This window comes from Corvus kubaryi, unplaced genomic scaffold, assembly GCF_017639235.1.
Source record: "Corvus kubaryi isolate FWS band 111438036 unplaced genomic scaffold, C.kubaryi_AGA036_p1.0 130, whole genome shotgun sequence".
Taxonomy (NCBI): Eukaryota; Metazoa; Chordata; class Aves; order Passeriformes; family Corvidae; genus Corvus; species Corvus kubaryi.
This window is the reverse complement of record NW_024580665.1, coordinates 1,430,296-1,458,268: the sequence shown is the minus strand read 5'-3', so window position 1 is coordinate 1,458,268 and position 27,973 is coordinate 1,430,296. Positions and strand designations below refer to the sequence as shown.

The 27,973-nt window shown below is 41.5% G+C and overlaps 1 protein-coding gene across 6 annotated transcripts in view; it reads left to right on the top strand.

Annotated features, from left to right (window-relative positions):
• The first annotated feature begins 7 nt into the window (after positions 1-7).
• KIAA1210 (KIAA1210 ortholog) overlaps positions 8-27,973 on the top strand; it is a 54,364-nt gene continuing 26,398 nt past the window's right edge. For 2 of the 6 annotated variants that reach the window (XM_042028003.1, XM_042027979.1), the window contains exon 1: positions 14,101-14,279. In XM_042028003.1, coding sequence (XP_041883937.1) covers positions 14,218-14,279 — 62 coding nt within the window. In that variant the 5' untranslated portion in view covers positions 14,101-14,217. The other 4 variants (XM_042028010.1, XM_042027996.1, XM_042028028.1 and 1 more) reach the window with 4 other exon arrangements.

The window sequence follows — 27,973 nt, the reverse complement described above, 5'->3', positions numbered from 1 at the left end:
GGGGGCGGGGGCCGGGGCCGGGGCCGGGCAGGGCGGCCGGGCGGGCGATCATCTGGACGGACACGGCCCCAGCTCCCGGCACGGGAAAGGCTCCAGCCCGGCCGGCCCCTCGGCAGCCGCCGTCCCGAGGGAGCTCCTCCGGCGGGCGCTGCACACGGGAAGCCCCCGGCTGGCGGCAGGGCTGGGATAACGCTGGCGGCTGTTCCGTGGCGGAGGCGAGCGGCTGAGCTTTCCGTGAGGAGGTCTTTGTTCCGACGCTGTATTCTCGGCTTCGTACGGCTGCGGACGCAGGGGCTGGTGGGCTACACGGGCATCTTCATCCCGAACTTACAGACTTGCAGTCTTCCAGTGTCGGACCTCTGCATTTTATGCTCCAAAACAGGTTTTTAACCTATGTTAGGTAGCTGGAGTTAGGTAGCTGGTTGTTAATATGAACTGGACTTTATTTTGTCTCTTGCGTCGTTAGTAGAATTGCTGGAATTGGGCATCTCCCAGGTGTGAGGTCTTAACACTGGTGTGGGAACTGGGAGAATCCATGTGATCTCAGAGCTTCTGTGCAGGAGTAGCGCGAGAGAAGTAGTAGGGTCTTGAAAAGGGTCAGATCCATAAACTGTTGTAGAATGAAAAGACATTGTGTCATTTTTTTCATGATTATTTTGCTGATACACTTAACTGCTTGATCTTAACAAACAGCAGATGCAGGAGTAAAGCCTTAATCGCATAACAACTTTGATGAATTTTCTATGATAACTATGCTTGTACAAGTCAGAGTGGTTTATGTAAGGGCAAGTGCTTTCATCCAGGTGACAAGATGCAGACAGGGTATGAGCACAAAATATCCAAGAACCTCAGCAAACCACCTCCAGTCTTCTCCATTTTCTAGTTCAACTCCTCTTTTGAAAATGCCATTCCAAGTGACCCTTTTCCGTTCCAGCCTTTGTGCTGTGTCCTTGCACCACATCCTATGGAGAGCTCTCTGAGTGGACTTCTCTGCCTAGATCTGTGTACTCAGCAGAGCTTGTCTGATGCATATTTGAATGGGGTTTTACTCATTTCAGACCTGGTGTAGCAGGCTGGAGAAATTAAGAGTTAGCCTAGTACACACATTCTGACCCCCTTGGGATTACAGTCACTGTGGATCTTTTGCACTTCATGCTGTCTTTCTGATATTTGACAGAAACTGAAAGCACTTACAGGTTACTTGAAGTGTATTGTTCAAAACCTTTAAAATAGAAAGGCAAGCTTGGTGGCCTTATCTTTTATTAACACCTTAATGAATGTGAGTTTTCTATTTCTTTTTCTCTCACATAATATAATAGATGATAATTAGGACTCCAATACCTTTGCAGATCCATTATAAGATAGGAAATGCAAATATATATTTGTCTTGCTGTTATACAACAAATACAATGAAAGCTTAGTCCAGTGATTTCATAGATATGGACTAACTTTTTTTGCACTGTTTGCTCAATTAGTTGTTTATAGTTTGGACTTCCAGCTCTATAATATATGGACCAGTACATTTCTAGTGCTTCAGGCCAATTCCTGAAGAATATTGTACCAGAAAATTTACATTGACTTAGTGAAATTGCTCACCTGTTTCCTAAGGATGTCAGTAGATGACTTACTATAAATAGATGACTTATCAAGATGAACACAGCTACACTTCTCCAGACTGAGTACCTACACCGTCATAAGAAAATGCAGCCCTATCACACAGGCAGTGTGAGGTTTGCAAGGATTCCAGAACTGTCCAGTCCAATGTAGAATTTTGGTCCATATCTGCAAAATTAAAAGTTGACTCGGTTCTCACTAGACTATAAGCAAGTGCAAAGTACTTCTTCTTGCCTTGGACCTGACTTGACTTGACGCAGATTTAGAATATATTTAGATATGTAGGGCATTTATTTATGTATATAAATGCTTTTTCTAATATGCAAAGCCAAATTACTTGGATGTTACATGAACCAAAAATGAGTCCCTCCATTTTTCAGATCACTGTGAGTTGGAAGACTTTTCCGCATAAGCCGTTTGCTTATGATTCTGTCAAAGATTTGATGGAAGTTTTCTGAAAATAAACTGTCATAGATTCCTGTGACCACAGAGATGGAGACATGCCCAATTCAGATTTGATGATTCAAAACTCTTCGTCCTTTGGAACCCATGGGACAGGGTTTTTGGCTGTATTGAAACATTTGGGAAGTAGATCCCCTTTTAGACTTATTTTTAGTTTTTCTGGGAGCAATTAAGTGCAGACTTCACCATCAAAAGTTAAATTTTATCACTGAAGAAGTTTTACTGGCACTGGCTTCTGTTTCAAAGTTAATATTTCTTTCCGCTCGTAATGTTTCTTAATTTACCAGTCAGGGAATTTGCTTCAGACAAATGCACAGCTATGTTTTCTTTCACCAGAAGAAGATGTATGGCAGACAGAGAAAAAACAAGAAGTTGAACTTTATCCAAAGACTTGCTCAATACAGGCCCATTTATTTAAATTCTAAATACATTTATTTAGAGATCAGTGGTTACTTAAAATATTTCACAAGAAAGCAATAGCAAATATTGGGATCTTGAATAAGCATTAAGAGAAGGGCTAAGATGTTACTCAGTTTTGAACAGCTGTGAAAATGGGTACTCGGGGAACAATACTTTGTGTGTGTGTGATACATTTAATACCAATAAACATATCTTTAGTTGTTCCTGCTTAATCTCTGATAAAAGCCACTACAACTTTGACCAGAATGCTTCCTGCGTCTGATACTGTTGAAGTGTGTTAGACGTTAATTCATAGGTATTTATTGATTTATATGAAGTGTCTCTATATATAAAGGAAAAGAAAGTACACACAGTATATTAAACGGGGGAGCTTACTTTTTTTTCCACTGAGGATTTTCAGTAATCCTTATGTTTGTACTGTGGACAGTGTGTGTGGTGTGGTTGGTCTCAATATCTTTAGTTATGTAACATAAACATCAAGCTGTGCTGTGAGTCAACGGGACAAAGCAGTGTGACTGCTGTCTCTCTGGTACATCAGACTGCAAGCTGACTGCTATGATCTGAAGAGCTGAATTTAGTGGAAAGGCTGTCGTTGATCTTAATGAGCTCTGGATATGGCCCAAACTCAAGAATTGGTGGCTTGGCTTTATTGGAATGCCACCAGCATCATGTTGCATCATGCGTGTACAGATACATAAACATCCTCTTAAAGTTTAAAAGGAGTGCCAATGCCACAAGCATAGATGCCATTTGTATTTCATCATTTTCTTCTAGATGAATTCAAAGACACTGCATGAGGTTTTGGTACTTTACACCGGGTTTAGTGAAAATGCAGTTCTCATCATTCCCTCAGATGAGCTTCTATGCCAGTTCTTCTGTCTGTTTAAGTTCAATCCATTGTGTAGTGTAAACATAAATAGATTTCTCTCCATTCGGAGACATTTATCTCCATATCTTCAGTTGACAGCTTTTATGTGTAATGGGAAGGAGTGCTACAGGTTAGAACTTGAAACCATCTCTTTGGGGAGCAGCAGACACTCGCTGATGTTATTAAGAAGGATTGTTTCAACTACTATTCATCCCTGACTTCTGCTGACTATTGCAGTTCTCCCCCAAAATCTTGTAAGATCTCATCAGGTCATAGCTCACACAGCCAGGTGATCGTGCAAGTCTCTGAACATTATTCTGAGCAACCAAAACTGCAGCAAAACTGCCAAAATATGTACTCAGTCACAAAGCTTGAAAGCAGGATCTTTAATGATTCAGAAACTGGAAATGAAGAGAGCGCCAAATATTATTTCCAGTATACCCACTTGTTTAAGACATGTCATAGTTTAGCTGACTTAGAAGTGCTGGATTTGGGGTGGCTGCACTATTCTAAGCTCTTAAAACTGTAGGAACTACTGAGGATCTTATTTCTTCTCGAAATTGCTGCTTAAAAGCCTCTGGGGGGGAATGGAGGTTAGTGCGCATACTTATTTTGCTTACAACTTTGACACCCTCTTTAGGGCTAACCTCAGCAAAATTGCACGTCAAGGAGTCACACAGCCCATCCTGCTGTTTCACTGCCATTTTTTAATCTGCTGTTCCACTCGTTTTTCTTTCTGCTGAACATGCATTTCCTAGAATTAACTGATATTTTCCCATAAAAGAGGCTGCCATCATTCATAGGAGTCTGTTAAATATTATTGGTACAATTTGCAGCAAATCATGTTATAGTACCTTATGGTCAAATGTGTCCTTTCTTTTCTCCCAGTTAATACTTCATGAGACCATTTTTGTATACCACTAGGTTAAGTGGGAAGGGTACTTGCCAGCACACAGAGGGTTAATGCTGCTGTATTTGGCTGGTTCTTTGCCAGTCTTTGCTCTTTTGAGTGCCAAGATTTTTTTTGTGATTTTTTTTTTTCTTTTTAAAAAATGTCTAACTTAGTAGAGTTGAGCTGTAGCCCTTGCCATGCATTATGGAGGCATTTGTCTCTCCCTGAATCCTGGTGTCTGGCAAGCTGACCTTTTTTCCCAGTTCTGTCACTCACTTGCTGCACATGGCTGCAGCCAGGTAACAGAGATCTAAGGCCCTTCCTCGGGATGTCAGGATAAATTTTATCCCATTGTTCAAGAAGCTATTTGTATATTCCTAAGCACTGGTAATGACAGGAGAGGGAAGTTTTGGAGAAGATGAATTCTCTGATCCCGTTGTCTCTCCAAGAGTGTCAGGATTTCTGAGCTCTCCTGAATTTACCCTGTTTTTTTATATGATAATGATTTTATTATCTCAGTAGAAGGAAGCGAAAGGACAAGTAAAAGAAAACAGGAGAGATAGGCTGTGTGGTTTGCTTAACATTAGAGAAATGATCCAAGAGCTTCTCTATAAATTTAAACTATAGACCCATAGTGTAACTTCGCAGAAACGTGCTAGAAGCAGGGAGTGTTTATGAATGGTGCTTGCTTGATTTTCTTGCTTTTTCAATCCATATGTTATATTTGAGTCTGCCTTCAAATGATTTAACATGTCATAGGGAACTTGTGGATTTATTTAATTGACTCTTTAAATCTGAATTTAAAAAGCAGAGATGTCAACAAAGTGTTGTAGAGAATGAGCATAAAAAGCCTCCTGTCCATTAGCAGACTAAACTTTACTGGAAAGGCCATTTCAGAATTCCCTTGTGTACAACAGTATTGAAAGTTTTTCCAAAACCTTTGTTCTTCATCTGTAGATAGATTCAGGAAGACCGTATCTACAGATGTATAAAGCTTTAATTTTGAAAAGATTTTTGTGCTTTGAAAGAGAAATAGCATTCAGTACATCAAAGTAAATTTCAAAACCACAATGCAATTGTTTGCGTGCTCTTAAGGCTTCAAGAGCAGTACAATGAACAGAAGAACATGAGAATGTTTATGCACCTGTTGTTAACTATCAGAATGTACTTCTTTGAGCATTTTTTTATTGCTTATTTTCTTTTTTGAATCTATCATCTGTACATTATCACTATGTTGCTACTGAAGACTATGTGCTGACTGAGGAGCGAATATGAGTTGAACTCCGAAAGCTGTGGGTTCTGCAATAATTAAAAGTGATATCTTATTGTATAAGAAAATACATTGAAGTGTTAAGGGTCTTACAAATAAATCAGCTTAAAGCAAGAAATCTGAGCCAAAGAAAGACTATCATTTATCTCAGTTCTTGTCTTGGTTGATTTGTCAGGCTTCTAGGCTATGCAAAAGTTTTTATATTATCTTTTTAATTCATATCAATGTAAAATCACGTTAAGTAGAGGAAAGAGGAAAGAAACGAGCAAACCAACCATTATTATTGTGATGAGTCTGAAGAAACTATTGATGCCTTAGGTATATCAATATCACCGCAGTTTATGTGGATTGGATAGAGGAAATAAAGGAATACAAGCAATTTACTCGCTCTGATTCTGATGATCACATTTCTTCTGCTCTTCTGGTCCTCAGACTATGGCCATTGCATCTCCTCTTCATTCTGCAGTTATAAGACAGTTAAAAATAGTCGTAGGGTGTGACTTAGATTTTATTCATCACTAACCTACATTACTCAGCATCAGCACAATCACATGTCCTTATTCCTCCAAAAGAAAAATATTTCAGATTTTGAACAGGTTTTCATTTTGGTCGAATGGGTGTTACATTTGTATGGTGTACGGCACTCTTTAGAGATAACGTATTTGCTGGTTTTGTAACTGATTCTGGTAAAAATAAAAGCTTAATCATATAATCACTTATACCATTTTTACTGGTGACCACTAGTGATTCTGTAACAGTCAGTGGCATTTTCTGTAGATGGTTTTGACTAACATCCCATTGTATTTAGCAACTACATGGTGAGAAAACTTTGCACAAGCTAAGAAAAATATCTGGAAGTCTTCTTATTGTTTAGCATTTGTAAGTGGTTGCATTTGCCTTTATGAAAAATTAAATCTCATCTGTAGTGAGAAAATATTACAGTATCAGTTTTGCGTAATCAGGAAAGCAGTGCAAATCCATCTTGTTAACTTAGCCCACCAATCTTCAGTGGCTTTTAAATCCTATCTAGCCTTATGTGCATTAAATATAATCAGTCCTCAATTGAAGGAGGGCTTGCTTAGTATTCCCATGACCAAAGGGAGCTCTCAGAGTGCAGAACAAGCAGAGTTAATCTTTAGGCTTCAGAGTAGCTTATCTGCAGGCAATATATAGAGTCCCTTGAGGACTCAATTAGTACCATGCCAGGCAGTATCAGTTATATTGGCCCCTGTGTTATATCAAAAGCAACGGTTTCATGAGAGAAGCTAAGTTTGTGTTCTTGGGTAGGTGTTGATAAAATCTGTAGAAGGAGTAGGTGACTTTTCAGCTCCATGGTGCTTGGTGACAACTGCTCCACTTTCTGTTTGGACCTGCAGTGTTGGCTGGCATTTTACTGTATGAATACCTGGGTGGAAGGGTCCGCTTAATAGCAAGGGTGATTTAACATGTGATGCCAATACCAGTGGATCTCAAGTATGTTCTATTTAAAGGTTAGCTATAGGGGCTGGAGTGGTGAGGCTGAGAGTGGCATTTATCCTAGGAGAGCTGTAGTTATCCCCTAAACTCCATGGTAGAGCAGAAAGATACTAAAACAATGGACTTAAGTTTGACAAACTGCAGCTTTTTTGCATACCACTGATCCTGGGATGATAGACCCATCAGTTCAGTGAATAGCTTGAAGTGTGTGCCAGGCTCTGTGGTTGGGAAGGACCAAGCAGAGTCTCAGTTTAAACATGTGATTATGTGACTTAGTGACACAGAACTGTGGTTTATTCAACAGTTTTAGGTAAAATTCTTCTGCAATTAGCTTATTTCCTGCCTCTGGATATGTATTAGATATTTTCCCTTCCCATTACTGTGGGAACAGTGCCAGCATATTTAAGAGACAATTGAGATCACACTGGGATATTTAGAGAGTGCCAGAACTTGTTTGAGTAATGTGTTAGGCTGCTGTGTAAGGACTCTGATGTGCTATGTGTTTGCTCTGGTGAAATGGCTCAGTATGAGGTATTTTTTATTATGTGATGATTTTAAAACTCTTGACATGCAGGGTCAAATCATGTTGTACGGTCACTGATTTCTAATTTAACTCAGCATTTTGATGCCAGTGTTCCTGTAAGAGTTCCCATGGCTGAAGGCTGGCTAGTAAAGTTATCTTGGATATTTATAGGGTGCCTGTTCTTGTAAGGTCTTTCTGGCTGTCCTTATTGAGCAAGGAAGCATGGGGAAAGACTCTAAAATACAGTTTCAGTCACCAGGAACTTTTGAGTTCAGTTGCAGTTTATGGATTCTGGAACAGTCACCAAATTACTCGTCTTCAGTTCTCCCCACTGTATCTCCAATATGGAATAGTATATTCTGTACAGAGGGGCACAGGTCTGATATCTCAGAAATATCAAGTGGTAGGAATAAATTTATTATTACTCAGTATTTTCACTTGTTTTGCTGATTGGGGAATGAACCAGGTACTGTATTCATGCCTTTATACAGAGGAAAGGTAACAGAGAAAACACTATGTTACCACGGCACACTCATTTGAGTTAAATGTCAAGAGTATGCAGTTCTGACTTTTATTTTTCTGTTTATTTCCCCTTGGAGCAATAAAGCCTGCAGACAGGACATTCTGGGACTTCCCTGCCCTTCTCTGAAGGTTAATGGTCACCTTATCTTTAGCCTTCTGTTTGCAGGCACTGGAGTCAGACAGCTTTTTCCCCAGAGCTGTGCTTCCGTGATTTTCCATATTATTGCTTCAGTCGACAGTCACTGAGATGGTTTCAGAGATGACCTTCGGTTTTGTAGTTTTATTTCACTTGCAGCTGGAATTCAGGATGTTGATGGTTTTAGGAATATTATTCCAGATGTGTGAGTCCCTAGTTCTCCTCTTGCTTATACCTGTACAAACAAATAGAAGTAATTCTGTTGAAGAGGTGGGCCTACATTAGTGCTAAACTAATATACATGGGAAGTCATTAAACTTGATTGCTGTTCACAGCACAGGCATTGGTGGCAATGTCGGTCTGATCTGTCTCCAAGGGAGCTTGGCAAGAGTGTTTGAAGGGCCTTAACTGGATCTATCCCTAGAGGGGAAGTCAGGAAGAATGGGGCGTAGAAAACTCAATTCATTATTCACATCATCTCAGGATATTTGTTTAGACTCAGTAACTGTTACCTCTGATGTTTGACATTTAGACTAGGCACTGGTCCATGTGCCTGTAGCTACATACTGTGTTCTCACATTTCTTTCCAGATGGTCTTGTGTATTGGTGCCTGCCTGGACACTGAGAAGGAAAAGTTGTGTTGTTGGAACTTAATATTCTTTAACATGGTATTTTCTTAAGTCAGAATGTGCAGAAATAGAGCTCCTTTGTTCAACTTCTGCACTAACCCCACCAGGACAAAAACCCCACAGTTTCCCAGTATATAAAATATTGACCATGCTAGTATTTTCACAGGAAATACCAGCTCTTCTACTGTGTCAAAAATAATCTGGTTTTCATTCAGATTCTTTAAAATCTTAGATTTTAGATTTATGGCCCTGGATGAAAAAAGCAGACATGTGAGAGGCAGCACATCCTGGTCTGTGTACACAGGGACGCTGTTGCTTATCTAAAAATAAATACATCTTTATATGCAAATAAATCCATGTAGATTGTAAAATGTCAAACAAGAAATTCTATCTCTGGATCTGTATTATTTGTTTGACAATTGATATTTTCTGTCACTGAAGTCTGAGGTTACATCGGTGATCCTGTTGCAAATCTAGGGGAAATTACGTTTTGAATGACACATGGCCTGATGTTCATCTCCAGTTAATCCAGGAAGAGTTCATATTTGGCTGTGGGGACACAAAGGATAGATTTAGAGTGCCAGTATTTTTCTGGCCATATTTTAGAATTCAGTAATGCACTGGATACCCCATATCAAAGTTTATCTTCAGTCCTTCCTCAGAGGTGAAGACAGTGTGTTTTGTGATAAACTGCAAGAAACAATGAAGACTCAGAATTACCAAAGAATCAAAGAGATTGTATGTATTGCTGCTGTCTTTGAAATATTCTTATTATTGAAGGAGATTGCAGGAAGTCCCTCTAACAGGGAATGACAGCAACAAAAATCCCCCAAATCCCACACATTGTACTCAAAGTGTGAATACACACATAATTAGAGCAGCATAGAGTAATTAGACTCCAGAGTAAGTATCATGGCAAATTCTTCTGGCATGAAGAATTTATTCATGCATATATAAATAAATGGATGAATAAAAAGCTGTAATAATGCATAGTTGGATGCCTCCAACTATACTCTCTACTTTCAGTTTCAGAGATAGGCTTTGGCCCTCATTTTCCTCCTAATATTAATCACAGATGGATGTATAAACTCTGCAAGGCAGAAATCCTCTTATGTCTACTTCTTTGTTGTCTGCAGACTACCGTCTTTGTTTCTAACCCTGTTTAAAGCTCTGATAGTGCAGCTTTTAACAGTGATGCATGTTTAGTTGTTTCTTTAGAATGGAAGGGTTTTCACAGTAAATTTCTAAGCCTGGCCAACTTGCCAGCCTGGGAATTTCACTAGCAAGAAAGCTGAATTCCTTTCTTCTTCAGCAAAGTGTTTCTTGAGAGTCACATTTATGTTGGCACACAGTTGCAAAGTGTTGCTACGGGTACAAATGCAACATGCTTGTAAGGAATACAGAATCTTCATGACATAAAATCCAAGTGCTCAAGGATCAGTATATGATGGCTCACCCTGTCAGAATGTGAGATTTACCTTGCTAAGAGGAAGTCAGTTCAGAGACATCAAAATATACAGGAAATCTGAAATGCTACGGTCTATCAGTTTGGTGTAGGTTTTTTACTCCTACCTCTAAATTTGTTTAGTGAAAAGCTCAAATGAAACTTCTGTCCCTTTCTGAAAATAAATTTCAAAAAATGTAAACCAAACACCCCTGTTTAAACGCAGTTTGTGAAACGTGTGATTTCCTAACTGTGTGACATCTGGTCCCTTCCTGCTGCTGTGCACTGTGTGCCCTGATGCCCTACAAGCCAGCTTTGGATGAGCATTTTGCGAAATCTGAAGTGTTTGCAGTCAGGGATCCGGGGAGGCAAGGATGTGGTTAGCCCTTAGAGATCCAGTTGCAAGAGGCTGCATGAAACACAGTAGCCCTGTTGGACATGAAACATATTCAGAATTGCTGGTTGTGTGGGTAACTCCTAACACCTCTGCTCTCAGGCTGCTGGCATGTACCCATGGTATTTGTAGTATGTGTGTATTTGTAATATGTGTCTATTTGAGTTTCCTCCATTGGATTAGGAGTTGCTGTTGGTTACTTAAGTTGAAGAGGCCTTTTTTGCAATGACACAAGTGACAGTGCATGTGAAAAAAATAGCTTGATGATTTTAGGACCTGTATTTTGGTGCAAGGATTTCCCAATGGTTGGGTGGCTGGACCTTGCGCAGACTTGCCTCCCTCGTTCCCTTTGGAGAGATTAAGAAATGTGTTGGGAAATCTGCCAGGTGCTGGGAGCTCTGCTGCTGGTACCACTGTGGGAGGGCAGGTTGCCCCTGGGACTGCTTGTTCTCCCTGCAGGGGAAGCAGATTTGGATTGCAGTGATTTGAATGTGCAGTGATTTGCAGGGGGCTGGTGCAATGTTGGGCTGTTGAGGGAAAGCCATGACAGTGAGTTTGAAGAAAGGCCTGATTTTCCAATGAATGTAGGTCCAGACTGGGCTATTTCACTCAAGCCAAGCCACAAACTTTAGAGGAAACCCAGATCTGACCGAAATTTCAGGTGTTTAAACTTGCTGTCATCCCTATCTTTGAGAAACCGTCTTTACTTTGCCAAAGTCTGTGGTTACTTGCTGTTCGTTTACCTCCCAGCTGAAAACAGCTTCAGTTAATTAACTGGAAGTAGAGCAGTCCATTCACTTTAGCGCTTGACAAGTGAGGAGCAAATGTCAGCGCAGCGATGTCTGCCGGTCAGAGCAAGGTACGGCACATACCTGCTTGCTTGCACTGATTTGCCTGGGGACACAGAGCTGTGATGTTTATCAACATCTAAGATTTCAGAGCTGTACTGAAAACCTCTCAGCGTGTAGCCATTTGAAGCTGTGCTAGTGATAAAGAGGCTGATCAGTGAATAATAAATCTAGCATGAAGTGCCTTGGAGAGTGATATGAAGATAGAGAATCAAAAAGTATTAAATCCTGAGGTGGGATAATTATTTTTAATGACTGTTTACTAGTCTGTGCTTGGAAAGTAAGGGGTTTTGAGATGGTGCAATGTGTGTTGCTAAACTGTCAGTTGCTGTGAAAAGGACTATGTTTGACCTAAATGGAAGCTGACAGATGAAGTTTTGCATGTTCAGGTAAGTAACTTCAAGACAAAAATGCATGAAAGAAGAAAACAATATTAAAATAAAGCATGTTTTGAAGGCAAGTTATCTGAGGAGGTTTGGAGACAGGAAATGTGCTTTATGTTAGCAAAAACCCTGATTTTTTGAAGCTTCCAGGCTGTGTTCTATACCAGTTAAAGTGATGAAATTCTTCCAAAGCCATCAGGATTACACCCTTCCACTAGCTTTAGGGACTGTGCCTTCCCATTGGAAGGCCATTCAGTCTTTCTTGATTTTAAATATAAATATGAATTTCTCATGAGGTTTCCTTCATTTCTTACTGTAGTATAGTAGTATAAATGTTTCTGTTGGCAGCATTTTTCTGAACTAAATGCCAGGCAGATTTCAGATGCAGTCCTACATACAAGGTTTTGTGCATTAAGCCAGGCAGAAGGCTTCTCCGGTAATCTCCAGGAATTCCTTTCTGGTGGTTGTTGCCCAATAACTGAAGCCTTGATTTTGCCTTTTTTTTTTTCCTGTGGGCTTTCTCTGATGGAAGGAGATTAATGCTCTCTAGTGATCCTTTTTCTGCCAGGATTAGGAGTTCAGTGTGAAGTCATCATGACAAGTGCAGTAATTCACAACAACAGTGAAACTTGTTTGGGTAAAACTTCAACTGGTGCTACTGTATTTTTGCTGCTTTGTCTTTTCCCAAGAGACAGAGAGTGTATTGTATCTGCTTGAGATCATCTTTGATCTGCAAATGCAAATGCACTCTGTGGATGGCATTGAAGTTGGCTGCTTGTAGAAGCTTTTGCTTTCCATCTAAGTGGGAAACTAGACTAGAGTATGATTTGTTTCCTGTTTGTGATGGCCCTTACACTTGTTGTCATCTATTATTTGTGTGACAGCTTTCCTTTGTTAGAGGCCTTTACAGAAAATTGAGAAATGGGAGTTGTCCATTCACAGATGTCAAACTTCTGCACTGTTAGAAAACTGCTGTAGGTGAGCCACTTATGGGACTCCTCACCAGAGGTCCATTTCTGAAACTACATGTCTGTCTTAGGAGAAGGGTATTTAAAAAAAGTATTTTTTCCAAGTATTTGAGAAGAACTTCTACTCTGTAGATCTGTATTGCTACTAAATGTCTTTAAGAAACTCATATAAAAATACTTGGTAATACTCCCTCCTACTGGCTTGCCAGACCCGAGTATTCAAACACTACGTAATAGCTGAGAAATACAAATAAATGTGTTTTTCTTCTGATCTTCTAGGAATGACTGTAAATCTTTGCTTTGCTCTTATGAGAGTTATGAACCTCTTACTTTTAAATATCTGTGCAGTTTTTAATCAGGAGCTGATATTCTTAGCAAGCCATGCAACTCCAGGAGCAGACTCACACTGTGGCACTGGCTGCTGCTGCTCCCTCCTTGTGTGCAGGCAGCACAAGCAATGTCTTGCCTCCTCTCTGCTTTTACCTCAACAGAGGCCATTGATAGCCATGATGCAAATTAATTTCCATTTGAATTTAATGCAGTGTAATGTCAGAAATGTGTACAGCTATGTTGTCCCCAGAACCTGGGTCACCCCTATGAATGAGGCTCCTTAAGGTTTATGTTCCCCAGCATTTACCTGTTTCTACACCCAGTGAGTGCCTCCTTAGTTGTGATAATGAGTAACAATTGTTAGTATATTGTCAGAGGCCGTCACCAGGCAGTAATTTTGTCATATGGGTGTGCTGGTTAATTTAAACTCTAGAGCTTTTTGCCTGACCTTGCAATATTGCAGGGATGCAGTTGTTTGGGAGTTTTTTCCTGTTAATGTGCAGAACAGCTTGTTAGAATAGATTGGGATTTACAGTGAATTGGAATAATGCCTGTTTTGAAAGGTCCTGTGCACCCCTTATGTGCTGGAGAAAAACTCTATTTAAAAACTCTGCAGTTTTTAGTCGTTATTTCAAAGATGTTGTGAATATTTTCTGTATCTTTCCTCTGTCTGAAAAATAACACTAACAGTCTCCTCAGGGCTTCTTCACATCCTAAGTACAACCAAGCCTCTGATTAGTCCCACAGGGAGACAGAATCAAATGCCATACGATATTTTACACTTAGGATGCTGTGCGTACCAAGAGCTGGAAGGAGACAGGAAAAGGGGGAGTTAACAGTTCATAACCATTTATGGAGCAGGCACAGCCCTCCTTGGACCCAGTTCAGCAGAGTCTGAGTGCCTCAGCTCAGGAGCTTTATCTGGCCAGTAATTGCTGCAGCACGCTGGTGCTCTCATGCACGCATGTGGGCAAGGGGGGAGCGCGATACACGGTGGCAGAAGCCCTGTGCTGGCATCCACACCCAGGGGTGAATTAAATGCACACACGCCTCCCGGGAAGCACCATGGCTGGGTTCTACGGGTGCCTGAAAAGTAAAAAGTAAGTGCCATGCTGAGCCCTCCCCTCCACCTTTCCAAAGTGAGCTGAGTCTAGTGAGTACTTTGAAATTCTCTTTTTGTTGTATTGCAGCTGCAGCATTGAACAAAGTGGTTATGCTTTGGGACTGAAGTACCAGCCTGAGCACAAAAGTGCAAAAAATCAGTCCTGGCTAAAATATTTGTTTGGTGAAAATTGGTCATGGTTTTTTTCTTTTAGAGGTATAAACATGAAATATTGAAAAAGGAATTAAGAACCTTTTCCTGTTTAATTACAGCAAGAGGGAAAATGCCCTCTTCCCTAGTGATTAGCTATATCATTTATATATTAACACATAAAAAGGAGAAATACAGAAATTCACATTGGCTTTTAAAAAATGTTCAGCTAGAAGTCTGGCAGTAAATGCTCTTTAAGAACTTGATGAGCTCAGTTTTTCTGTAAGCAATCTGAGGCTTGCTTCTGTAATTGCTCCCTGTTGAGAGATTTGGTTGTATTTAAAAGAATTATTTCTTTATCGCTTCACTGACATGTTCTGTTGGAGTAGACTATGAAGGGAAAAGAGAATGAGAGAATGCATGTTAGTGTTTGTACTTTAAACCACCATGAAGATGCATTCTGTTTTTCCTTTGACATTCTCCCTGCTAAGGAATGGAACAAAATTTCTTGCTGCCAAACCTGAGGAGAGGGTTGATCGTGTTTTGCACCAGCAGACTGCAGAGGGCTCTATTCTTGCACTCGGTGAGGGATTAGAGACAGGGAACATGCACAGTGGAAGGCAAGTGAAGTTGTGTCTTGAGGGTTAAGATGGGAATGCTGATAGTTAAATGTGTGAGTAAGTCCTGGATGGCAGAGGGTGGAATATAGTTCAAAAGTGGAGGTGCAGAGTGACTATTTTTCCCCTCTCCTAGAGGTTGTATCCCTCACACCTAGAATTTGTCTCACATTACTCTGGTGGAAATGTGCATTTTCAAAGGCGCGTAACTCCTACTGGATTTCAGTTAGCATTTCCATCCCATATTCACCTTTTTCCTCCTTTGAAATTTGTAACAGGGAATTAATATTTGGCATAGAAGTTTGCTTTAGATAAAGGGAGAGTATGCCATCAGAACTTGCAAAAGGGCTATGAGTGAGTCCTGATGAAGGTAGGTGGATTGGCACTTGAATTGACAAAAAGAAGTCATTTTACATTATTTTATTTTTCCCCCAAATCCTTCAGCATCTAATGCACTTAAATTTGAAATTCAGAGACAGACTATAAAGGCTGAACAGATGAAGCTTTTTTACATGAGACATACCATCTCTTCTTTCCTGGTCAATCTCCATCTGACTTGTGAGGAACAGGGGGTTTTTTCTTCAACAGATTCTTCTTTCTTGATATTCTTCAGTTAGGTCTCTACACTTGATATATACACAGGTTATACCTCTCAGCCTGTTATTTCAGCCCTGTGATGTGTTCCCAGGTGAATTAGTGCAACTACTAATCCTTTGCAGTCTTCACAAATTTTATATGCTGCTTTGGCTGTGGTTACTGGCAGTTAAAATGAGTTCAAGACACCAGTTGCAGTAATAGTGATGTTTTTAGTCCAAGATGAATTTTCAATGAAATTTGTTTGGTGTTTAACATTAAGTATTTGTCCTTCTGGACAAATTTGTCATTGGAACAACTTCCCCAAATTCTCATGTGGTCATTTGACCTGTAGGAGTTAATTTGCTTTCTGAATGAAAGCTCTTTTGGAATGAAATTACTTTAATGCTTTAAGCAATTGGCTTAGATACCAGTAGGAATTTGGCCAAAGTGACTTAGAGCTCAGTGCCTGCCATGAAACCTGCCATGGACACTGGGAAAGGGTTCCTTCCAGGGTTTTGAGCTGCTAAGTCCAGCTAAAGCACCTGGAGTGTTTTAAAAGCTGCTTTAGGTAGTGCTCTCCTGTGCTACTTTCCCATTTACTCCACTCCCCCACATTTTACAAGAAGAAACAAAGGTTCTGCCTTGGTATGCTGTAATAATGTGTGGCTGAATCTGATCTTTGTACACATACTCTTGTCCCTGCACTTTGTTAATGTCCTCTTATGAAATTAAAAAAAAAGAACTCAGAGCCTAATCCAGGTAATTCTTCATCACAGTCCCAATCTTGTCTGCTATTTCACTGCAATAAAACTTCTAGATTGCTTTCATATTTCTCTTTAACCAGCATATGCAACCTGAATAATCTTGAATTGTTCTGCTAGGTTTATAGCTCATCATCCTTGTTGCAGAGTTCTGTTTTTGTCTTCTTCCAAGTATGGTGCCAGAAAAAAAATACTATACCTGGACAGATAGGATAAAGTTTCCTAAAGCCTGTAGAGGAATCTTTTCATATGCTCCTCAGTTTTTTTGACTAGCCAAGTATGTTATAAGCTGAAAATGTGGTTGCTTGAATAGTAAGGTTCACTGATGGTCATCGCAAACTGCCAATTTCCAAAGACAAATACAGTGTGTTAGAAGCTATATAAAATATTTGGCTGAAGACTTTGTGTGCCAGCTCAGACTGGTTTCTACAGTAGACTATAAGAAAATGTATTTAACTGTATTTAATGTGGTCACACAGGATTTCATGGTGCCTTTCACAAACAATCCCAGAATTATGGACCTTTCAGCTTGAATTGTCTTCTGCTTTGCCAAGCTTTGCACTTCCAGTGGGGTATTGTGTTCTTTTCCTATATTCCATAATTGTCAAGAAATGCTGATGTGCACTTTCATCCTGCAAAGAAGTTCAGGATTTGGGTAAAGCAAGTTGATCAAGGAATACATCAGTAGAATTTTCTATATATTTCTAGATTGTTTGAGATGAAAGCAATTGCCAATGTAAAATGATGTTATGGCCCTGAAATTGAGTAAAATATGTTTTCTGGGTTAGGTGCTGTTGCTGTATTTTGTGTTGTTGCCTATTCAGATAAGGGTCAGGAAGAGATTGTGGTGATTGCTGGGCTTATTCCAAAGCTGGTACAGTGCTGTCCACCTGATGGATAAGCTGTCTGTTCTGCCCCTTGCACCTTCACCTCAGCCTTCTTGTTGGAGAGGCCCATAGAGGACAGTGGAAATCCCAAAAATCCCTTTGTGCTTGGGGCTAGTCATACTTTTTACAGCTTTTACATGTCTGTGTGGTCCTTCGAGCCTTTGGCTCCCCATCCACAGCAAGCAGCTGCTGTTTTAGCTTGGACGGTGACAAGTGGATTGGAAGTGGTTTAAAGCTCCACCAGCTGCTACTGAAGTAGCAACTTGACATGTGGGGGACAGGGCAGTTTGAGCCTGTTGGCTCTTCTCTGTCAGCAGCTCATTCAATTCCTGTGGCCTCTCTCCGTTTCTGGAGGCATGTAATTGCCACAGGGGCTGAGGAGCTGTGTTGCTGACTGACTGCAGTCAAAGAGCATGCTTTGCTCTTTGGCATGGTTTTAGACATGAAGCATCTCTCCAAGGCTCCAGGGCTGTTTAAAGTGAGACACTGAGTTCCCTGGCCATCCCTGCCTGTGGCATCCCCCAGCGTCATCTCGGCTCAGCCATGGTCCATGGGATCAGTGCTGCTGGCAGCTGTCAGAAGGCTGTGCAGCTTTGGAATCAGTGCAGGCTTTCTGGGAGCTGTGGCAGAGCCACTGGTCCTGTGGTGATCTGGGGATCTGTCTGTGTGGCTGATGCATTCAGGAGAGGTGAAATGCTACCCATAAACACTAAAAATATGTCTGCTTACATGTCTTTTTATTGTACCTCACTTTAGCATATTATCTCCCAACAAGAGCAAGAATCATTCATTAACAGCTTTTCAGTGTTGGGGGTTTTTTGAAATGAAAATATCTGAGTACGATAGGTGGTTTCTGCCGAGCAAAGTTCACTTGTGCAGAGATAATCCTTGGATCCACACAGGGGTGACAACATTGAGTTTCAAGAAACAGCTTTTATGGAGAGTGGAGAGCTCCCCCCGCTAGGGCCAAGTCAGAGAGTGTGAGCTGATGTGAAAAGACTCCTCAGGTGTTGTGAGTCTCTTGGAGGAATCTTTCAGTACACAACCTCTGAGCATGTTCCTGTATTGGGCAATTATACAGTGTTTGGACATTTGTGAGCATTTTGTCTTCAGCCCACAGGAGTCATTCAGTGCTCTGTCTGGTATTAAATGTATGGAGGTTTAAATCCTGTTTTCTTATTCAAGAATAGCCGAGAGGGTGAACAGAAGCAGTCAGGAGGTGTCAGAGCCATGACACTGCAGGCAATTGGGCACAGTTAGTACAATGGTGCTATATTATTAACAAAAAAATCAACTATTTCTCTTTGTGTTTCATTCTTTTTGACTCATCTTTGTGCAAGAAGTTCAGTTCTGGCTTAATACACCAGTGAGTCACTCCCATCTCCTCATTCTGTTCATGCTTGTCTCTGGATGGTGTTTGTTTTAGCAGGCACAGTGGTACAGTGTGTTTGCTGGCTGTAGGCAGAGGAATTCCAAGCAGGCCTGTTTATTTGGTTTCAGTAGAACAGCCCTTTTGCTATCACCAAGGTTCTGAGTATTTGACAGATATGCTGTCAAATGGACCTCTAATGCTGCTTGTCCTACATCACTTGCAGTAGAGCAGAAGCTTGGGTTGGGACAATCTGCTGAATGTAATTCTCACTCTTCTGCATCATTTGACCATCAGGTTTTTTGTCTACATTATTTTTCCAGACTGAGCCATGGAAACATCTTGTCATAATTTTTCCATGTGTTCTCTTCTAAGACAGAAACTTCTGCTGCTCCAAGTATCTAGCTTTGTACCACTAGAGCCAACTGGAGAGTTTAATTTGTCATTTCATCCTTGTGCAGAGGTCTACAAAGTTTGAGGCTTTCACATCTGCTGTGATGTGAACGCCTAGAATTGGATGTAGAAGCTGAAATCTGATGATATATAGGACAAAAATGCAGTGGGTTCAAGTTGTACTTCCGGTAGATAACCTACCTGAGCTGGTGTAGGGCAGCTAGAGCTGCTTACCAGCCAGATTTGAGAAAATCTGAGATAAGTCTGTCCATGGGGAAACAGGAAAAAAACCTGAGGTAATTCCAAGGTTGATTCTCTTCCACCCCTCAGATTTCTCCTGCTGTAAGAAAACAAGTTGAGCACAAGGTGTTCTACACTAATGTGCTTCAAGCTTACAGCTCTGCATTATATCTGTTATAGTCTCAAGGTTGGTAAAACTATTATGGATTAAGTAGTTTTAAATATTATTTTGAATACAGAAAAGACTATCTGCAAATTCTCTTATTTTATTTTGTTTATCTTGCTGTTATTTTATTCATAATTATTTGTTTCAATATAGCAGGTGGCCTCCCACTCCATTGTGAGAGTCACTGTATAAAAAAAGAAAAAAAAAACCCCAGCCAGTTGATATCCTGATTTTTCTTGCAGATGCTGAGCTGTCACTGTTCATCGCTGTGCTAATAGTCAGGGTTGTGCCAGCAGCCCAAGGTTTGCAACACAATGTATGTGAAAAGGGCGTGACCTGGGCCACACACATCATGATTCACTTTAACTGTATTGTTATACTTGTGTGTACTGCTGCATTCGGGTAAGTGTACAGGTGCTAAGACATTCTGTGGTCTGTTCTATCCCATCTCCATGCTGTAGCATGTAGGTATCTTTGTGACTGTTGTGCTTTAACCCCAGCAATTAAACCCTACAACAGCCACTCACTCACTCTCCCCTGGTGGGATTGGAGAGAGAATCGGAGAGTAAAAGTGAGAAAACTTGTCGGTTGAGATCAAGACAATTTAATAGGTAAAGAAAAGGTCATGCACACAAGCAAAGCAAAACAAGGAATTGATTCCTCACTTCTCAAGGGCAGGCAGGTGTTTCGCATCCCCAGAACAGCAGGGCTCCATCACATCATGGTGACAGGAAGACAAACACCATCCCTCCAAATGTCCCCTCTTCCTCCTTCTCCTCCAGATTTATACGCTGAGCATGAGGCCATATGGTCTGGGATATTCCTTGGGTCAGTTGGGATCAGCTGTCCTGGCTGTGTCCCCTCCCAGCTCCTTGTGCACCCCCAGCCTCCTCACAGGTGGGGTGGGTGAGGAACAGCAAAGGCTCTGGGTAAGACCTGTTTAGTGATAAAGGAAGCATCTCTGAGTTATCAGCACTGTTTCCAGCACAAATCCAAACCACAGCTCTATACCAGCTGCTATGATGAAAATTAACTCTACTTCAGCCCAGACCAGGGTGCTCTTAAAGGGAATTGTAGCACTCGGTCAGAGCAGGGAAACTTGGCTGTGCAGAAAAAGCTGCCTTATCTTGTTTTCTAACCATCCATCCAGAGTGAAGGTGGCATTCCAGCTTCAAAATTTTGTGGTGGTTGTTCCTTTTGGCCTCTGAGATTCAAGGATCTGGTGTTAATTAGTGAACTAAATGTTTGACTTACATTCATGATAAATTCATTTATCCTTATTCATTCTCAGAAATACGTAAGTGTGCTCTTCTGCTGGGGCTTCCAGGTATCACCCATCTAACAACACAGTTCTGATCCACACAGTACTTGTGATGCAAATGAGATGTATTTGAGTGCTCTAGCTCAGATTTAGGATGGAGACATTGTGGTAACCATCAAGCTATCTATGTACATGGGAAAATACAGACCTGACAGAGGTGCAGAGGAATTGTTTGCTGGTTCACTCTAGCAAACTATTTTCCATCATTTCAGTTTAGTGAAAATAATGTTTCAAAAGCTTAAATTAAAAAAATGCAAACTGTCTTATTGCTTCCTTTCTTGCAGCCTTGGCCTGTGAAAACCTTACAGAGAATGTCTGTCCCCATCTGATTCCCTCCCCCATGTGCCTGCTTGTCTTTACCCCATCTTGCAGTCCTTGTTTTCTTTGGTGTCACACTCCTGTTTTTTTCTGCTGTCATGTACTGTCTCTGCTCCCTGATGCTACTGTACCACTGCCTTAAAACACAGTTGAATTCAGCTTGATACTCCATTGGTGTGAAACACCATTAGTTCAGATAATCTTATTTTAGATTATCCTGTTTTAGAGAGGTATTTGTGTCTGGAATCCTGGGAAGTAGGATCCCTTTTTAGTAGTTGCTCATACTAGAGCAAAAGGTCCATAGTTGCCCTTGGGACAGAAATGGCTCAGGAACTGCTCTGAGCGCATGGATGATCTCCCTTGTCTCCAGCAGTTCTGCATGTGCTTCAAGACCAGTTGTACTTCAGGAGCTGCCTAACTCGAGGCTCTGGAGAGAGCAGCTGGGAGACCAGAGCAGGGACAGCAGGAGGTTTTCTTTAGAACAGAAGAAGGGAGGGAGACCATCAAACTTCTCACACAGCTGCAGAAGAGTTCCTCTGCAAGCATGGAGGCTGCCTCTGGCCTTCCTTGATCAGAAGTCAAAATGGGCTCTGAATTGCAGAAATGCCCCCAGGCAGTGGGAGCTCAGGGTTAGCCAGCCAGACACAGTGTGTTTCAACATAGGAATGAGCTGGCCTTGTTTTTATTTGTTGTGTGTACAGGCAGTAGATACTGACACAAATAGGTTTTGGGACTTCACATGAAGAGGGATTTCCCGAGCTTCCTGCCAAAGGCAGCTTCTGAGACCACAAAGCCTGTGTTTTATTTGCTCCTTTATAGCCAAAAGATGGCTGACTGGTTTTCTGATGTTTTGATCTTCAGAGTGAAAATTTGTAACACAGTTCATCCCAGAATTTTCTGTTTGCCTCCCCTTTTTTTTTCAGTGCACTTCGAATTCTTGGCCATTAAATGTCTTTATTATCTCTTGTCCTGAGAAGTTCATCTATTTGAAGATTTTTTTTCCCCATCTTTAAGCTACTCTTTAACCAAAAATTGAGGGATAAGTGACTGTTTTGGGAAAACCTTTAAAAAGAGAAAGCTTTAGACATAGCCTAAAGTTCCATGTTTCAGTTCTGGTGTTCAGTTCTCTATTGTTGCAGCCTCATTTCTCCTGCAATAGTCAGATAGCTTAATTCGGTAAAAATGCCTCCAGACTCTTTTCTTTCAGGCCCAGGATGTAAAGATTCTTCCCATTTTCTGAGAATAGCATCTTGGAAATCACTGTGACTCAAATACAGGGGCATGGCAGATATGCAGATTACTCTTGTGAAATTTTATGCAGTTTTTTGTTATTTACTTTCTGTGTGGTTGTAGCACTTGTGTCAGTCCATACGGTTCCAACATGCTGGTCTCCTGTAGCAGAGGTGATACTTAACTCTTCCATAGGGCTCATTAAGCTTTCCAGGAGTTCAGTGTGACCATTGTGATTCCACACAAAAGGTGAAGAAACTCATGGCTGAGTGATAAATAACTTGGCTCTTGTTAGACATACAGTAATTTGCCCTGCAATTCAATGATAGAGCCAGGAAAACCAGTGAATCTACCCAAGTCCCAGCCCAATAGTCTCCATCTGCTGGAATACGTTTAAAGGACAAGCTCTGTTTCACAGGTTTTTCTGTCTAAACTACTATTTGTCACCTTCAGAGTCTGCAGATATTGGCAATTTCCTTGAAGTTTTCTCAGGCCCACAGTCTTTCAAGCCCCTGTAGAGCATGTTGAAGCCAGCTGATGGCAAACCTCTTTCCTTTGCCACCTTTTGCTGAGCCCTACAAAGCAGCCCATAGACTCCCAGGGCTCTGCACACTACAGGTCAGATCCCAGTCATCTAACTTTATGCTTGAAGGCTCCAGGTGAGACAAAATTAATTAGGAATTTGGAGAGGGGGTAAGAAGCACATACACAAGATAGAAAACACTGGCTAAATATGCCCACCACCAGATTTGGGATGGAAGATTACACTTGTTGAATTTGCCACTTGGAGAGGCAGAGACAGTAAGCTTGACTTTTATTCCCATACTTGACTCTCTGACATCTTGACTCTGCTGGCATGAGGCATGTTTGCTGTTCAGTGATAGTGGCTTGACATTTCCTGTTGCTTTGCCTTGAAACCATTTCCAAAGACAGTAATGCACACTGGGAGTAGTTCCCTAACTGGCAGAGGCAGCCTTTGGTTACATCCCTGTTGATTTTTAAATGCATGTTCCCCCTCCTCCACAACTATTTCAAAAACTTCATGTCAAGTGGATCTGAGAGTGTCTCCTACTGCAGGCAACTGGTTCCTTTAGTGTGGTTGCTGGAAGACTTTGCTACTTCTTTTTCTTTTTAGGAAGAGTGGGAGAAGATCCTCATTCCAGCTGTTTTCTGAAATTTTGAAAAAGTGAAGAAAAAGAATTACTACATGGGAAAAGCTTTCTCCTATGCTAATACCAAATGGTGGAATTTAACTGGGTCATTTGATGTCCATTACTTTAAAATGGAGACAGCCTCGGGCCAAAATCTTGCTGTGGCTTAGATCATGACTATGTTAGAGCCAGTCTTGATTAAGGCAAAGTTCTGTCACATTTCTCTGGATTAATACTGACCTGAAAATGCACTGCAAAATCTCTGTGATAAATTATTATTAGGGATGGGCTATCAAGAACCATTTTCCTTGGCTTTTGGCAAACAGGTAGATATTTGCTCTATTGTCTGAGCTGATAGAAACTTGCAGCAGAACTCTTGCACAGACAGCAGCTACCCAAGGTCATGCTAATAAGCACAGCAGAGTAATTAGGTGCATGAGGACAGCTTGAAGTGACACCATACCAAGTTAATCTGTCTGGTGTGGGTGCCAACTGTTGCAAAGCTCTGGTAGCTGATAACTTCAGTTTGGCCTCCTGAGCTGAGTACAAACCCACAGCTGCCCTGCTGCTGGTACCTGCCTCAGGTTTAAGGTAACAGGTTTATATGCTACAGTCCAGTCCCCACATGCAGGGACACAGTTCTGTAGTGCTAAATCAACAAATGGCAGGAGTGCAGGGAGGGAGGGGGGGAGTCTGTGGAGATGGGGCAGCAGTGCAGGGGACAGAGGCATTGACTCTCTCCGTTCCTGGGCTGGTAACAGGGTGCTTATGAATTTTTCCCATTTACCCTTCCCCCTTCTTATCCTCTTGGCTTCTCACACAATTACAGACTGAGTCTGTGTGACTGTATGAAAGGCATTTCCTCCTCTTACTTTTTTTTTTTAAAGTTGGCTTCAGCCCACCAGCTGCTTTCCATTAGTTTTACACACACACTCACTAGGAGGGCAGGACATAATGCTTCAGGCACTGTTGAACAACAGAAATCCTTCAGAATTGCTGTCAGGCAGAGGCTTCTCAAAGTAGATTGTAGCTAGCAAGAGTTCAGCACATTGGGACCTGTCTTCTGGTGAGTCTTCATGGAGGAGCCAAGGTGTGTCCACAGAGGGGGGTCAGGGGTGTTGTCTGAATGCAAAGTGTGAGAAATGTGAATAGATCTCTCCATGTGAATGGTTGTTTGCTCTGGATGTCTTGTTAAGGTTAGAAGCTGAATGTTGTCTGTTGCTATGGGGAATTATGACTGCCTGCTTAATTGGGGGAGAATACTTTATTGATATTAAGTGTTATTTAGATGCTTATCCAGATGTCCTGGTGGGTACTACTGCTGTACATATTATTTGTGATCCTTGGAGAAGGACCTTAAACTTTGTTGAACTATCTCTCCTTCAGTGAAAATTACAAGATCAATATTCATTAACTTTATAAACTCTTCCCCTCACCATCACCAGTGGAGAAAGTAGCAAGAATCCTGGTGTAAACTGCTGTTTGTGCAATTCTTTTATAACTGCATAAAACAGTCATGGGAGGGACCACATGGGAGGGACCCCATGGGAGATACCAGCTAGGGGCTGGCAAAAAACCCTGGGAGTTTCATCCTAGAAACACTACGCTGTAGAAGAGCACAACGGGATCAGCTCTACAAGGTCAGATCCTGGTTCCCGCTGTCATTTTGCGTTGTACCCTGTTTCAACAAAGCTTTTTGTGGAATCTCACACTGTTCAGCATATTCTGTGACTATGGCCCTTGAAGTGCAGGTCACTCATCTCATGGAGAGCAAAGGGAGCTTTGGTTGCTGAGTTTCTGGTATGCTCAAGGGATGTGAAAATTGAATAGAGGTCTTGCTGGCTTTGCTATTGCTGTATGATTGACTCTCAAATCCTGTTCCATGGAGTTGTGGAAGGTAAACTTCACTTAGCTGTCATTGGATTAATGAGTTCGTTGATAGCTTGTTGGATTCCCAAAGAGGAAAGCTATCACCCATGTTTTGTCAGAACGAAGTCCTCTAATGTGCTTTAATAAGAGAGAAGAAAATTTAACCTCTCAGTCACCTTTTGCTGCCGAATGTAATCTGAATATTAAACCATCCTGCATTCCGTGTTATTTTGAACGTTGGTTTTCAGGAGAAATAGAGGGGCATTCTCTGAGGTCCTGCAATAGCTTGAAGTGTGTTCTGTGAGAGGCTGGCTTCAGGGTGGTGACCTAGAGGACCAGATGAGGTCCACAGGATCCATTTTCCTGTGCTGATGCATCTTGCTGTGAAAAGTGTGTGTCCTGAAATCTGGAGCATAAGCTTGATTTCAAATAATTTTTGTAGCATGGAGGAAATTGGTCTTTAAAATCTCCAGGCAAAAATTTCACCTCTTTCTCTTGGCTGCTTGCCATTGTCTGTCTTCTATAGGCTATGAAGATGCTAACTGAATTCAGTGCCTCACATTCTTGAGGCTTTATTTCCTCAAGCATTTATTTGATAAGAAAGAGGCTGTTCAGGGTTCAGCATCTCCTTTGATCTCTGTCATAAGGCCTTCTGGAATGCTTGTGCAGAACCATGAGTCTGAAGCTGAAGAAACACTAAAGGGAGGGTAGGACCTTGCTTGCTGCACAGTTTTCCAAGTCTTCTGCTCCACTGGAGAGACAGCAAGGAGGCTGTGTCCCTTTTCTGAGGCTGAGCAGAAATGGTTTGTCTTGGACCTTTGTTAAATGCAGGAAACTTGAGTCCTGTACAATGTTAACTTCCCAGGAGTCCTTAAATGTACAAACCAAGCAGTGAAAGGGAATTGCATTTTATTCATTTAGCATTCTCCCACCCCTCTACCCCCCATGTACATATTAAGTCGTGTTCAGCTGGGCAAAGCGAATGGTCAGAACACCATCCTGGAACTTTATTTCTTTTGGAAACACAGCATTTCTTGGAACACAAGCCCTATGAGGAACGATTGAGGAAACTAGGGTTGTTTAGCCTGGAGAAAAGGAGACTCAGAGGTAACCTTACTGCTCTCTACAACTTCCCAAAAGGAGGTTGTAGACAGCAGGGGGTTGGTCTCTTCCACCAGGCAGCAACTGACAGAACAAGAGGACACTGTCTCAAGTTGTGTCAAGGAAGGTATAGGTTGGATATTAGAAAAAAGTTTTTCACGGAAAGAAGAATAAAGTACTGGAATGGTCTGCCCAGGGAGGTGGTAGAGTCACCACCTCTGGATGTGTTTAAAAAAAGACTGGACATGGCACTTGGTGCCATAGTCTAGTTGAGGTGTCAGGGCATGCGTTGGACTCGATGATCTTGGAGGTCTCTTCCAACCTTGTTATTCTGTGATTCTGTGTGTGATTTGCCCTATCACTGCCCTCCCATACAGCACTCCAAATATTTGTCCAGTTGCCTCAGTTTGTAAAGGGGAGACAAGGACGTTTCTCCTGTTCCTGCAGATTTTTTACTTTTCAGACTCATTAGTTCCTGTAATGAGTCGAAGAGCTCCAAGTGAATGCAACCCAGTAAGGTTACCAATGGAAATTTTGTATGGGATAACGGAGAGCCTAGATCTGAAACATAAAACCAAGTGAGGATAGCGGTGACCGCTAACTAAGTTCCATTGTCTGTTTTGAAGGTAAAGCAAACCCTGCAACTTTGTAGGAGTTTTATTGCTTTGAAGTACACCCTAGCAATGCAAATAGGGTCTAATAATGTCATTTTTATTTTTGTGGTTGCATCTGCATAGGAAGTCACTCTTTGCGAGTAATTAATTAATTCATAGTTGTGGTAATCCAGCCCATCACCCTGTGCAGGGAGAGGCAAACACTGTGCTTTTGGTAAACTTTCATTCTTTTCCACGGCCCTACATAGGAGTTGGTGCAGTGGACTTACTGGCCATGGCTGAGTCTGGCTTTTGAGGGGTCTGGCAGAGATTCAACATCTTTTTTTCCCTGTACCTCTGCAGCAGGAGGTCTGTGCATATGCAGGGATTGCAAATACTGTTTGAGAGAGGATTAAGAGCATACTAGAAAGCTGTAGACTGGGGAAATGTGCCCACTGTTACACTTCTAGTGAGATGCAAACAGTAGCTGTGACTTGGCAGCTGTCCTGTCTTGGCTGGCCATGTCTGTCCCTGCTCCCACACTGAGAAGTCTTCCTGCATCCTTCTGCGAGCATCTTCTCCCAGGTGTCCTGTAGCATCTCAAGAGTATCAGAAATACTGCTCTAAAAGGCCATTTATTTAACCTGATATTTTTATCACTGAAAATCAATACACAGACAGTATTTGTTTAAAACTTTGTGTCTAATGGTGTAATGCTCTGGGAGAGCTCACAGAGTGTTAGTGCAGCTGATTGAACTGGATGTACATGGTATTGATACATCCTGACACTGTGGCTGTCTGCTGTTATTAAGGCCTGGAAGTGGTGAAGGTCTGGAGGTTCGATTGGTTAATGCCTGTGCACTCACATGTATTTGTATTGATGAGGTTTTGTCCTCTTTTTCTCCATTACACTGACCCCCAGGCTAGAGTATGTTGCTCAGAGCATTTGC